The 14,278-nt window shown below is 49.2% G+C and overlaps 5 protein-coding genes across 5 annotated transcripts; 4 read left to right on the top strand and 1 right to left on the bottom strand.

The window, feature by feature from the left end:
* Positions 1-4,220: 4,220 nt before the first annotated feature.
* On the bottom strand, positions 4,221-4,367 carry POX_a01507 (uncharacterized protein; the record flags this gene model as incomplete). Its single annotated transcript, XM_050110435.1, has 1 exon — positions 4,221-4,367. One exon carries the CDS (start codon positions 4,365-4,367, stop codon positions 4,221-4,223), a length of 147 nt encoding a protein of 48 aa, XP_049974203.1.
* A 1,618-nt stretch (positions 4,368-5,985) lies between these two features.
* POX_a01506 (uncharacterized protein) lies at positions 5,986-6,114 on the top strand (the record flags this gene model as incomplete). The annotated part of the gene is made up of 1 exon (XM_050110434.1): positions 5,986-6,114. The coding sequence occupies one exon, from the start codon at positions 5,986-5,988 to the stop codon at positions 6,112-6,114; it is 129 nt and encodes a 42-aa protein (XP_049974202.1).
* A 1,915-nt stretch (positions 6,115-8,029) lies between these two features.
* On the top strand, positions 8,030-8,709 carry POX_a01505 (uncharacterized protein; the record flags this gene model as incomplete). The annotated part of the gene is made up of 4 exons (XM_050110433.1): positions 8,030-8,101; positions 8,143-8,156; positions 8,193-8,325; positions 8,578-8,709. The coding sequence occupies 4 exons, from the start codon at positions 8,030-8,032 to the stop codon at positions 8,707-8,709; spliced, it is 351 nt and encodes a 116-aa protein (XP_049974201.1).
* Positions 8,710-10,550: 1,841 nt separating this feature from the next.
* On the top strand, positions 10,551-10,664 carry POX_a01504 (uncharacterized protein; the record flags this gene model as incomplete). The annotated part of the gene is made up of 1 exon (XM_050110432.1): positions 10,551-10,664. One exon carries the CDS (start codon positions 10,551-10,553, stop codon positions 10,662-10,664), a length of 114 nt encoding a protein of 37 aa, XP_049974200.1.
* A 1,989-nt stretch (positions 10,665-12,653) lies between these two features.
* Positions 12,654-12,767, top strand: POX_a01503 (uncharacterized protein; the record flags this gene model as incomplete). Its single annotated transcript, XM_050110431.1, has 1 exon — positions 12,654-12,767. One exon carries the CDS (start codon positions 12,654-12,656, stop codon positions 12,765-12,767), a length of 114 nt encoding a protein of 37 aa, XP_049974199.1.
* Between the last annotated feature and the right edge of the window lie 1,511 nt (positions 12,768-14,278).

Below are 14,278 nucleotides of genomic sequence, written 5' to 3'. Positions count from 1 at the left end.
GGGATTGCTCGGTCTTGGCTCTGGGATCATGGACATTTACGGTCGAATGGGAGGACGGTATATAACGATGGGTTCTCAAAAGGGGACGACGGGGACGGCACGAATGGACATTTGAGTGGCAGGGGAAGCCGTACGCGACGTCCAGTATGGGCTGGTTGAAGGGATATTGGGAGCGATGCCTACAGTTATGCACATCAAGAAAGCATCAAAGAATAGAGTGGAATAAAGTGGGAGAGGGGGAGGCTGAAAAGAGAGAATTCGATACAATCCCGATCATCTCCAGTCATTGATCTACCAGAGATATCCAGATATCCAAAATCCCACCCACATTGGCCATCCCCACACCCAATCCGTAAGGTCTCTCCATCTCAAGATGACGAATACGTGTTGTTGGCTCGTCATGAAGTTGTGAGAAAGTCTAAATCCTCCATTTGTCGCTGCAGGTGACAGGTCGGAGGCGAACCTCTCCCCCTCCCCCTCCCCACATTTTGATCCGAGAACCTATCTAGTGGAAAGTGATTGGAAGAGTTGCCTTTTTGTTATCTTGTCTGGTATTAGCACCGACGTCTCATCATGCGACTGTACCGTGGCCTGAAAGTTATTCTCGTGGCGAGGCACACAGAGGCAGATGCTCATCGGGTCACGTTGGTCGGAGATAGGATGCAATGCGGCTGAATATCCGCGGTGCTGGACAATCTCGTGGACACTGCAGTGTCTTGTCCTGCTACTTTTGACACGCCATGGCTTAACACACCTGGGTCTTTTAGAGTAGATATTGCATCAATCATGTTTTTTTTTTCTTTTGAAATTTAACCTTCTTTGTAATTACTGACAAAGAATGAAGCACTGCTTGTGGAGTAATAAACTACTTACCTCAAACCCTTGATTACCTGCACCGTAAGTATAGAGGTTCAAGACAGATGGGGCTCAAAGACACGAAAGATAAATAAGAACGTAAAGATCAACAATATCGACCTGCAAGGCCAGAGGATCTCCCCTTTTTTTTGCTTCTTTTTTTCTTTCTCGTTTCCAGGCCACACACCCAACGATCTCTTCCTTCTCTTCCACCCTCTTTGTGAGGACCAACAATTCTCCAGCCCCGCCTCAAACCTGCAGGAGAAGTGCCCAGGGAGACGATGAAGAGCCTCTTTGACTCCACTCGGTCACCACGCTGATCCAGCCCAGTCACGATCAACTAGCTCATTACCGCCCTTCTACCTCCTACGTATTCTCCAAGCCTACCACTTATCCGTACGGACCCCCTCTCCTCTCCAACACTCAGCATTCCAGGAATACTCCACCTCTTCCGTGGAGGCTCTATTTCTCGCCCCCATCCTCAAGCCCGTAACACGGCCTTAAAGCAGAAGGCAGAAGGGACGCCTGACAATATCAAGAATAATGACATATCCACTTGACGATATTTCTTTCCCTTCCAATCAGACCTAACCTTCCTCTCAAAGGGAGGATGGATGATTCTTCCGCCCCTTCCATCCAGCCTACTCCCTCACTCTCCTCCTTCTACCGTCTCTTGCTCTCTCCCTCTCTCTCCCCCTCCCCTATGCCTTGCATGAAATAATATGTCGTATGAGCTTTCGAGAAACCATGCCCCACAAACCATCTACGGTAGGGTTCTCATTCCGCCAATGACTTTTTTTTCTGTTTACTCTCATTTTTGAACTGGGTGTTTTGAATTCTCATGTTCCATGTGTTCTGGGTACTCTTGCATGACCATGCAGATAGGGTACTCATTACAGGGGGGGGACGATCGCCGGCTGGGCAGAGTGAAGTGGAGGATTTGATACTAGTATGCTTGGCTTAGTAATACTATATCAGATACAGTACATATTTTGGTACCCAGTTACCTACGGTCAGTCAGTGATAGGCTATGGACAGTATGGCGGATTGATGGACACTATACATTGTACAGTGTACAATGTGTACTATTTTGTTGAGCCCGGGAGGACAAGTGGAGAAAATGAAAGCTATATGGTCGCGATTCAAGAATTCGCAATCTCGGGCATCTATTCTGGAATATCGAGTGAGCCGGGTGTCACATGGTGAAATTTGATCGGATCGATATAGTTTCTATTCACTAGATCCGGTTCCGTCCTTCCAGTTCCAAATATGCAGTTAGGGAGCAGGCAGGCACCGGCTCTAGTCGGTCAAGAGAACAACCATTTACCAATCTGAAACACTGCATTCTGAGAAGTTGATCATTGTACGGACAAGATTGAGGAAGTTTTGTATAGTAAGGTTTTCTTTTTTTTTTTTTTAAAAAAAAAAAATAATATACTTCTTTCATACAAACAGACATGTGGCTTGACCACGCAGGCTTACAAGAATACCAGCGCCTGCCCATAAAAATTAGTAAACACTCCTGGATAGAGCTTGAGGTGATGAGATTAAGCCAAAGCTTACTGGTCCCGGCCGTCGCGAAACAATCACTTTCACGTGGGAGTACATTATGGCCTAGGCCGATTCATACCACATCAGCATCCAGGGATCAAGGCCGATAATTATCCAAATCAAATAATCGACTGGAAGAGTCACGCCGAGCCTTATCCCAAGTACACTACATCCATGTCCACATCGCCTTGGCGGACGAGGGCATTGTATTCTGGGCAGTCTAGTGGGCTCTACAAGTCCTATCAGAGGCTGTGTGGGGAGGGTTGATTCAAGTGCAGTGATTTGTGGAAAGGGAGCTACGCCAAGAAGGTGATAGCTTGAGTGGGGCAGGCCCACCGTCTCATTGAGGTCGGTCCATCATTGGAGGCAGGTTTCCGATGGTCCGCACGCTATCGTCAATTCGGGTCTTATCCAACGAGATGCGGAGCTGAACCGGTTTCTGTGGCGCGCACAAGGCAAAAGGACAGGTATAGATGGTGGAGAACTGGAAGAACCTTCGTTCTCGTACCGAGGCGGTTTCTTTTGGAAAAAAAAAATTAAGTGGGAAACTGCGTGGGGATGTACCTTGTACAGGTACGCTACTGTGGTGTGGTACTTCATACGGGGTAGTTAGCGGTTGGCATCATCCACATGGCATGCAGTGAAAGTACACTACCTACATTGTCGATGGTGGATGTTGTATATAGATCCTTCTCGTCGAGAGCGATCATGACAGTTCATGATTGAGAATCAGGGACCTCTATGCAAAGAAGCCAGTCTGCCACATCAACATCCATATCTTTTCAAGATTGGGCTCGATGCAACAGTGAATGGAATGGACGGGATCACACGTCCGTATATCCGAGGGTTTGACTCTTCCATCCTATGCAGGTTATGTCAAAGTCGCATCTTTTTTTTTCCCGCTCTTTCAAGCGACCCCGGGCCAGTTCAAGGTCAGCATGCATGACCTACTACAGCTTTGGAATCTATCAGCCAAGCCCCCGGGCTGGGTAGATCTTCTTGTACTGTAGAAGAGCGAGTCGTGGAAAGAGCTGGTATGTTGTTGCAGTAGGATCACAAATGAATAGAGGGAAATAGACTTGTCAAGTCTCACGGCGCCAGGGACATATCAAGTGTTGCTACTCTCCTCGGAAAAATGAACTAGGTGGCATCGAGATACCATCAAACCTACAGTACTAGGTAGATCAGTCACAGAGTCAATAGGTTGACCCGCGGTCTATCCGTGGCGGGATAGCGCCAAGCAAATTGAAACACAAAGGAGGGGGGGGGGGGGGGGTACATGTCACCCTAGACATTCCCATGTTTGCATAACGCTTACCTCAGAGGTCGATTTTTCAATTTATTATTTTGTTTGGGAGATTCTTTTCATTCTGCTGATATCTCTTACAAATTGTACGATTGAGATCTGCATTCTACAAAGACTGAATGTTTCCGACAAAACACATATACATGGATGTGGGAGAGAAATTTTGAAACATGACACTTTGGTACAGGTCCAGATGTCTCCAGATGTTCACTCCCTGTATGGGCGTAGTGTCACCCGTGTCTACCTTACGGGACTCTACGACTTCTTCACGAATCTTTGATACCTACCGATCCAGAGAGGTAGCTGCTGCAACCAGTAGTTATGTTCAACAGTGAATGTTGATAACCCCGTGGCGGACTATGAATGTCACATTAAAGTGCTACACTACTTGGATGATCGTGACGATCCCCCCTCCTCTCCCATGTGAGGTGACTGAGGCCAACCTCTCGGCCTCCATTCCTAGTCATTGAGCTGGTCACAAAAAGGTAAAAGGGGGAGAAGAAAAAAATCAAATCGGGGCAACAGAATGCAAATCTTCTGCAGAGAGAAGAACAAGATCTGCCATCACAAGTGCGGTGTAGATAACACGAGGATGTGGCGGCCAGCTATACGCATCAGGGATGATGGACATCGGATGATTGAATTCCGTGTGCATATTTTCCTGGTACCGTGACGGCGGGTCGATAGTGACAATGCAGCTCTGTTAGGACGCGACAAGGATCTCAGCGACTCGGATGACAACGCTGGAGACAGTCGGGGACGGGATAAATTCGAGCCGAGACTAGGATTCACATTTGGGCAGACCTGCTCAAACAGGTAGTCAGCACCGAGAGTGAGTGTACCTGTACCTGACCGTGCAAAAGGAGCAAAGTGAAGAGCGCCGAATTCGGGCATAAAGTGACGTGAGAAGACAAAAGACGGGATAGGATGGGGGGCCTCAAAACATCAAGCCAAATAATCGACAAAATATCTTACCTGACTAAATGTAAGAAATCTATCCACATGCCTCAAGCTGGGAAGGAGGATCTTGAGCCTCCCAAGAGGTTCTGCGCCCGCGTGGTCGGCGACTTTGCACACCTCCCAAAACACGACCCCGGTTACGATAGCAGACCAAGGGGGGGGGGGGGGGGGGGGGGTTTCCAGGGAGCCATCTTCGAGTCAGAATGACGATTCGCTTGCAACAATGGCCAGCGTGCAGAAAGCATAGAGCAAATGAGCTTTGGAACCGTGGAACCAAGAGACCTGACACAGTGCACCCGGTGCACATTGCACAATAGGCTTTTTGAGGCTGAGAGAAAGGCTTTTTTCCCCCACAGTCGCGTCTACGGAAGAGGCCTGAGCTGGCCGCCCACACTTTCAACATTGATGTGGGATGATCATTGTCAGTGCGTCACAAGATCCTGATCCATCTCCAGATCCCGTCGTTACTCTCTCTCCATTTGAGCTCTGGACCTTGATGAGAGCCTCATCTGTCGGCCTATAGCGTAGGAAGCGCGCATTCTCCCTTCAAGGTTCCACTGTATCTCGCCAAGGAGAGCACTGAACACAGACAACATCCCCGAAAGGGGCGCTATGCGGCGCGCGGGCTATCAAGATCATTGGATGCTGACAGTGTCTCTTGCCCTGAGCCGCTGTAAATGCGAACGAGTCTCATAAACCCTGTCCATATGAGAATGTTCCGCCACCCACTGGAGTGCCAAGCTGAAAGGCAGACCGGCCTTCTCGATCAGGATGATCTCCGGCTGTGCTTTGGAGACATCGTTGAACGACTCGAATCAGACCACAACTTCAACAGACAATCATCCTGAAATAGAGCATCATCCATGCAAGAAAAAGCAGTGATTGGCAATTCGAGCGGCTTCCGTGTCCGTTCTCTTTATGGACTGGAATCCCTTACAGGAAAAACGGCTCAATTCTGGTACCACTCGGAGCGGGCAAAAGCCCGTGGTGTCGGCCTGATTGGCAAGTAACGTGTACACTTTTTTCAGTACCTGACTCGTATCGAACCTAGATAGGAAAGCACGTGAAAAGAAATGCACTTGTTGCAGTTGATTCAGGCTCTTGCTTTCACTTGCACTGGGGATCCTCACCATTTCAGGAGGACTCTCTCTCTCTCTTTCTCGCACACAACCTCTAATTTTCGTGGCGCGGCCTTTTGGACAAAGAGGCCAACGATCACACACGCCAAAGCAGCATGGATCGAAGATTCTATCTCCAATTCACTCTCCGTGGACCTGAAAACGTGACTTGAGTCCTCGGCGCCACGAAGATCCATGCACGCCTTAGAGTCGCAAAAACATCCAGTTTGGGCATGGAAGAGCGACGTCTACATTCCCACTGCATTGATGCATTGCGCCCCACAAGCGAGACTGGGATGCCCTCATTTCATTGAAGCTCTCTAGAGCCCTGGTCAATGTCCGATATCCCGGCACCTCCTCAGGGTATCCTAATGGGTATGTTGCAGGTTTTCAGCTTTGGTGGGCCATATCTCTTTTCATATCCACGCTGTGGAATGGGCGGACCGTTGATGGCTTTCATGTCCTCGCTATCGAGTACATGGCACGCAGCGATGCACGATGTCCCTTATGCAGTGATGCACAGAGTCATACATACTTTTGTGCCCTTGCGCCAGGGGTAGTACTACTATACTGTGGGCCCTACAGCAAGTGGAATGCAACGATCTTCGGGTAGTCGACTGAATCCGTTGCGGCTTAATTCATTCATTTGACTCAATCTGAGAAACCCGTCCGCCGCGTTATCCAGCGAGCCACTCAGGATGGGGTGAGTGTATTTCAGAATCTTTCTGACCTCTGTCTGTTGTTTCCTGTGAGTGACCTGTGAAGGAATGAATTTGATTTCTCGTGTTCTTTTTTTTTTTGGTAATTTCGAGGTCTCAACTGCCCTTCTTTCGTGTCTCTCGTCCACTGTCTTTGGAATCCACCCCGTCAGTGGTATATGATTTCACACATGTCCGGTCTAGACAATGTATACATGGCCATGCCGATCCATGGTAGCAAGTCGGCCCTCCTCGCGGCAGGGCCCACTTGACTAACCGCGCAGAATACTCCCATCGGTGCCCCATCCAGGTCAAATGCGCCAGGTAAGTCGAGGGCGACTTTCCTGTGGCGGTTCGCTTGTCTTACCCACTCTGCCCGGGGAGGTGCCCCAAAGGCCTTTCCGATTCCCGACCGTCTTGGCAATCTCCAGACATCTCCACCCACGGTGGGACGTGAGCTTCAAAATCTGGGACGGCACAAGATTGCTACTGAGTGGAGAATTTTCCGAGGTTGCCCCCCCTCTCTGCTCCATCTCAAAAAAGGAACCGGGACTCACCGGGGTCAACGTGAACAGAACGAGCACCCAAGGAGACCACAGGGGAGCCGAGTTGAGAACTCGAAAGAACATGACAACTGACCATCCGCACCTGCTTGCGGAATACATTCATGGGAGTTTTCCGAGAATCTCTGGGCAAAATGGAAATTGTCCGACTGGAATTTCGTACGGGATACGGATTGATGTACATCGCCTTTCCCCCCCCCCCCCTCTCTTCTCCCCTATATTCCTCTCTTTCTCCATCTTCTTCTTTGCGTATGGAACAATGCTATCGCTTGTCAGAGCCTACCACAGTACTTGAAAGCTACGGTAGACTTTCTGGTTCAATCAACCAGGGATATATGCATGCATTTCACTTGTATATCGAGTTTCCAGTATCGACCGCCCCCTCCCCTCTCCTCCCTACCCCCCCCCCCCCCCCCCCCAGTCTCCTGCGACGCAGGCCCCACGCCACCCGAATACCGGTCCTGCGTTAGCGATCCTCGGCCGACGACCGGGTTGGAGCCACACGGCGGACATTAGGTTGAATGTAGTTAAGGGCCTAACGTGGTGCATGCCGCTAGAACACACCGTCATGAGTAGGATCCATCTGGGGATGCGGTAAGTGTAGATGATTGGGGAATCTTTACTTGATATGTATGTCGCGTATCCCGTCTCATCCGGGATTTTTCAATTGTTTTGAATGGATGTAGAGGATGATTGACCTGGGTTCTATTTTTGTATCAACATCAATGCTGCACGGCAAAGCGGGAACCCTCCCAAAACTGTGCTGTGGACGGGACTCTTTTGACATGGCCAAGTACCCGCGGGTTTACATAGACGTCTTCCAGATCAGAGCGGGACGGGAATTGATGGAAGTTGATATGCATCTCCATCCTAAGAAGGAGGCAAACTATAACTACAGTGCTACATTTCTAGCCTGAACCTGGACGGGGGGAGCAACCTCCACCCCCCTTCCCCCCTGGCAGCCAACTCTCGCCTATCATGTACACTCGAGAAACGGTCCAAGATTTGATGTACATGCTGTCACGCCAGATTGAAGCAGCAGCACCTCCTGTAGGCACAACCTAGACATAGCCATACGGACTGGAATAAAGTCTCTCATCCAATCGTAAGTGTAACTCACTAGTAGCCCTGTCGGGTCTAGGGGAGGCTCCGCCGACGTCCAAAACACATTCCACTCAACGCGCATCACTGGGACGAGAGACATCTTAAAAAAGCTCGCAGCCAAGACCTTGGCACTCGAGGATGCACCAACTGATCCCATTCCCTTTGCCGCGGTACGATCACATCCTGGAACGATGCAGCGCTGATTTGAGCTGATCTGGATGAAATACCGTGCCTTTTTTTTTTTTTCAAGGATCCGAAGATCTCAAGTCAACGCGGTCTCTCCCCATTTTCTCCCCCCTCCCAGCGCAGACCGTGGGGAGAAGAGGAAGCGTATTCTTCCAACTCCGAGTCCTAAGATAGTAAAAGGAAAGCCAAGAGCTGTCGCAATCAGAACCCTTGTGCGCGTCTTGTGTACTGTACAGGATGACCACGCTTTTGTGCAGGTCAGCGCGCGCTCTCCCCCGGGAGCTAGCCGGATTGGGAAATTGCTCAACGTCCATCCCTCCGTCTGTCTGGGTCGCTTCGGGCTGATTGGTCTTGATTTTGAACACTAGGCCCAGGATGTTGAAGTACGGTCGAATACATCGATGTAGTTTTGTAATAAATTTGAGAGGGAGGGAGTGGGAACAGTGGGATGCAAGTACATATACATACTGTACTTACACGGATGGATTTACATCCTTGAAATTAGGAAACTGCCGTCTTGTATCCCTGTATGTTCTACTCCAAGGTAAGAATATACGTACACATATGTACAAGCCGTCAAACAGGACCCATGAAATTTAGCAACGTCGAAAGTACTCTCCTAGAGTCCAAGCGTAAACATGTGTATGGCGTCCGCCCATGTACCTGGGTTCAAATCATCCAGTGTCCGTTCATACCTACGTCTCTCTCTCTCTCTCTCTCTCTCTCTCTCTCTCTCTCTCCAAAAAAAAAAGGCTTGACCAAGGCATTTCCAAGAAAATAAATCACCTTTTTTCTTTTGGATCAAGCTTGTTATCGCACAATGTTGCCCAACTAGGTCAGATTCGAGTGGAGTTCAAATTTAAGAAAACCTTCTCACAATTCAGATTAGAGAGGGTTCGGATGAGTAGGGCCCGTCCCAAAGGGCGAGCTCGACCCAGGGGTTCAGGTTTGCCAGGACGCTGGTCAGTCCTCTGTGCTGGAGTCCCCTCCTCTCCAATTCCCCACACGATGAGCTTTCTGGGATAGGCAATCTTGCAAAGATCTGAATGATACATACGTATGGAAGTATTGTGTAATGAAACTGCTACTTATTCTCAATACATACGGTGCTGTATGAAATATACAATAGTATTTATAGTTCAGAGCACATGTCCTATCCTTGTCGTGTATGCAAATTGAGAACCGTGAACAGGATACTAGACAAAAAGGCAAGTTGCCCGGGACAAGAATGATTCAATAACAGCGCGGCGCTTGAAAACAACCTGGTCAACCAACAGGGATGACCCTGGGAATATTGGGTGAGTCGTGACTCGCGCGTCGCGCTACATAGTGGTATAATTGATACGGAATACACAGCTGTGGGCATACAGTATGTATTTGATCTACACTGTCATACACCGTACAGCGTGTAGTTGTATCCTACCTGTCGCTGACGGGACAATAATCTTGTTTCTGTCATGATATCGTTGGAGCTTTCTTTTCTTACATACCGAGTCAAGTCGCTTCTGGAGTATGTATTCAATTTGTCCCCTGATCATCCTTCCCTGTGACGACAATGTTGATGCTCACCATCTATCTAGTGCTGTATATATCCTGTGACTAGAGTCCATTTGTCCAGTCGCCAGGATCAGATGTCGCTTCGAGCTCCTTGTGCGCTATAGAATAAACAGAGGCAGAAGACTTCCTATCAAGGGGGAGGGGGGGTAGTATACCATGTCTTGCCAGTGAGGCTGTGGCTGAAGACTTAATTTGGCCTTTTTTTTGTTTGGCACGTATGTACTGGCGTCCAAAGTCACTGAATCGCGAAAATTCGTACGATGAACTCGACCGTAGAACGAAAGCGAGTGTGTGACGTCCCCTCTTTGCTTTCCTCAAACCTTGCTCTCTACGTATCTGGTATCCCTCGTTGGTTCGAAGAAACGAAACTCGCCAAGTCTTACAAGCCTCGAGTTTTCGAGCGTCACTCGAGTGCAGACCTTGACCACCAAAGCTAATCCAGATATGGTAACCACTGCGAAGCGGTGAAATCCAGTTGCGGCTTGGCGAACTGGGTTGGTGATGGCTAACGTCAGACGGAGGAAAGGGACGGGGTCATGGATGATGGGTAGGGGGGTGAAGTACTCTCTCCATTGCTATCGCATGACAGGGCCAGGGGGGAACAAGACTGGGGAATTGGCGCAGGACCGATGTACAAAGTCGGTATGGGTGGATGCGACCGGGCACGGGTGAAGAAGGGAGCAAAGAGAAGGGCTCTGGTCGATATCAGACATTCACGGTCCGTGGCTTGGAAGTCAAAATGGAGCTTGGGCCTCTACAGCCGTGACGTGGTAAAAATATCCCAAACATTAAAGTGACGGGTGGAAGAAGAGAACGGAAAAGGGAAAGAAGAGGAGGAGGAGGGGGGAGACGAAGCTCAGCGCAGATTGTGGTAGGTGCGTTGAAGGGTCGAAGAGTCGGGACGGTGAGAGATGATCATTTGTTCTGGACCTGAGCTTGTTGAAGGTCTGATTCATGTGCGGTTGTGTTCGTGTGACCAGGTAGTATGTAATAAACGTACAGGGTATGGTATCATTGAGTATTGGCAGATGGTGTATTCAATCGCCAGCTCTGTATTGTACAATATCGTTGTCCTGTACATACATCCGTAACCGTATTCCTGGGAGTTGACACAACCCCAAAATGGGGAGAAGGTGCCCTGGAACTCAAAAGATGATGCTGTAAAATACATACCTGTATACGGTCTGTGGTATCCTGGGAATGAGCTGCTTCTTCCTGACGGATTCCCTTTTTGTCGTATGAAATACTCGGCATTGAATTCGGTGTGTGTCATGACTCAGAAGCGCGCCCCCTATAGTGAGTTCCTCGTTTCATGGACCAAGCCCAATCTGCGATGAGACGAAAACCCATAGATAGAACGCGAAAAGGAGCTCCAGCGTGTCCTCTGGCTGATCAGTGCAGTTGGCTCGACCGGATTGATCGTCAACCTTGAATCGACAAACGGGTCGATAGTGTTGTGCCTGATCCAGATCCACTGTCCATCTTGGGATCAACCAAGGGTGTCAAGAACCCTTTCACCCGGTCCGAGGGACCCCCCCCCCCCCCCCATGTGAAAGGTTCAGCTGGGAATGTCATCGTCCAATTATGATTGGTAGACCGTTCATCTACAGCTCCTAATTTGGCCGTCAAGACCGAACCCGACTCGGACTTATCGGAGGTATTCCTGGCCCGACTGGAGATGAAGAGCCAACCAGAGTGGGGAATTACTGGGATTACATCGCGCGAGGATGCAATGAGACCAGGGCTAAACAGACAGACTTCGGAGGTACAGTGCAGCAGTGCAGGAGTGCAGGGGTCCGATTACATAGACGATTGTAGACCGGCCTGCTCATGCTTTTTACACATGGGGCAAAGATGCAGATGAGGCGTCCCATCTATGGCCGGGGCGAGGAGGGTGCAATTTTACTTGCGTGCCTATCACCTTGCGGAAATTGCATTCCTGGCTCGAGGCCAAGAATGAACGATTGTCGATCTCCAGCCAAATAGGCCTATTGCTATGGTGGTTGCTTGCCGGTGGAGATGAAGTTGGCCAAAAGGTAATGGGTCCATGGTCCTGGGCGTCTGCTACCGCAAATGTGAGTATGTTCACATGAAAGGTCCACGACGACAAAAGGGTCGTCTGCAAGACAAGCTTTGTGGTAAGGGACCCCCTAGTGGGACCTTTGACGGTCCGACTCGGTATCAAATCAAATGACAAGTGATCGTCCTGGAAGCTTTCAAGATCCTTTGCTTTTTTCTGGTTCTTTGCTTTTTTTTCTCTCTTCAGCGCCGAGAAAAAGAAGATTATCGCTTAAGCGTCATGTGTGGTCCCGCAAAGTCTCGATCGGCTGCGGCCTCATATGCGACCCTGCCAAGGAGCCAAGTTCAAGCCGACTTTTTTGGGGGCCCATTAGTCATGATCGCCCGTGAATGAAAAGTCTTGAGCTTCAAGGAGAAGAGCCATTGATCGGGCGCTGAGTAGCGGGCAGATGGTTCCTCAAAAGGGTAGGAGGAGGAGGAGAAGAAGAAGAAGAAGAGGGCGCAACCTTTGACGGTGTACCGACGACCTGGTTTCTTTGTACCCCGTCAATCAGAATCGACGATGGCATAAGTGGACAGGAATCACGGACTCCCTTCGGCCGTTCTGATGCGGCTATGGAAGAAATGGAACTTCATCAACTGATGGCTATGCATGGTCAAAGTCAGAAGCACCCTCTCGGTCAATCGGACAGTTTTAATCTGGAAAAAGGAACCCTAATTGGGACCTCATCGATGAATGGACGTTGGCTATGTTGGCTTCGTTGACAACCGGAGAATATTGCTGCAGGTAGAATACGCCACTCCGATTCCTAATGATGCATCCATCCACCGGGCATTCACCCGTCTCTGAGAATGAGGAGAGAGTAAGAAATACAAAAGGGAGGCATTGATTTCCATTGGTAATGATCAAAATATGAAACGAGTGCCCTGTCACAGACCCTGAGCAGATTCCAATTCAAAATGTCACCGAGTATGTCCAAATATTTCAGCTTTCATCACTACAGTATCAGCCTTTTGTTACTCCTGTGGACGATGATGATGTAGAAAAAAAAATAGGCACGACTAATCAAAGTCCATAGGGCCCTGGTGAATACCAAGAGGGAGTCGCTTTGGCATTCCACGAGGAAAAAGAATCCAAGGTGTATAAACCCTACTACACGAGAGATGAGCAGCCACCAATGTGTCAGGGTGACATGCGCGTCCGCGGTCATATCTACGAAGTCCTGAACCGAATCCACTCAGGTAATCCCATCTCTCAACACCTGGACCCTGAAGTGACTGCAAACATGTCGCAGAATGAAGCCAGACTCCAACCACCGCCATAGAGAGACCACCTTCTTGACTGCCTTTTACAGAGAATATCTCCGGACCTCGTAGTCAACTTGCCAGATCAGAGCGATACCTGGCTCCCCGCCTGTCCTGAATAGGAAGTTGGTGATTACCCACGTGTTCGACATCCAATCCAGTCACCGCCACCCCCGGGGGTTTTTTACCCTGGACTACCTTGAGAAGCTTGTGGTGAATGACAAGAGATCTGTTGGGTGGCAGTGTGATCCAACCGTTCACTGCATCATTCATACATGTGACTTTTACTGTAGATGATGAATCCTTCAGGTATACTTGTGTAGTATCGTCGCAGGAAAAACCACGCACAGCAAACAGCACAATGAATAGGATACACTACAAACTCTGTTGTAAACGATGGATACCAGCCACAGCCCGGGAAAACGCTAGTTCATTTTGAGTAAACATAGACGAATTTCTTGGATTGCTGCGCGTTTGATTTGCTGAAATGAAGGGTGGACTCGAAGTGGAGGCTACATCGATTGGGTGTTAGCTGTCAATCTCCCGCGGGTGGTCGAATGATATACTGTACGTGTATGGATACAGCCAGTATAGTACCGAACTGTGATATCGTTCTCATACTGTATCATCAAAAAACATCGCCCCAGCATGGCACATCGCGTATTCGGTGTGATTCACGTCGGCCATGCCGGGTTTACATACTTACCGTGGGTATGTATTGGTACTGTATGCTAAGGATTACGCATGCCAGGCTTGATGAACACGCGCTTTTGAAGCTGCGCGGTGACGTAAACTTTGATGAGCCTCTATCGAGTCTACAAGAGCTGCTGCCCGAACGGACGGCCTCACCAACCTCGTTCATTCTCGGTTTATATTCGCATATCCCATTTTTACCATTGCTATGTTTTGTAGAGCCCAGGGCTATCCTTGAATTGACTCTCGAAGAGAATATGTGGGGGGAAAACAAAACAAACCACAAGCCAGAACAGAAATCCCCCCAAAAGCTGTTGAACCTTGCTGGTGCTGGTCTTGCATCACACGTTCAAGTGCGCTGTA

This window comes from Penicillium oxalicum, chromosome I (assembly GCF_001723175.1).
Source record: "Penicillium oxalicum strain HP7-1 chromosome I, whole genome shotgun sequence".
In the NCBI taxonomy this organism is placed as follows: Eukaryota; Fungi; Ascomycota; class Eurotiomycetes; order Eurotiales; family Aspergillaceae; genus Penicillium; species Penicillium oxalicum.
The sequence above is the reverse complement of the archived record's forward strand: the minus strand, read 5'-3'. Positions and strand labels throughout refer to the sequence as shown.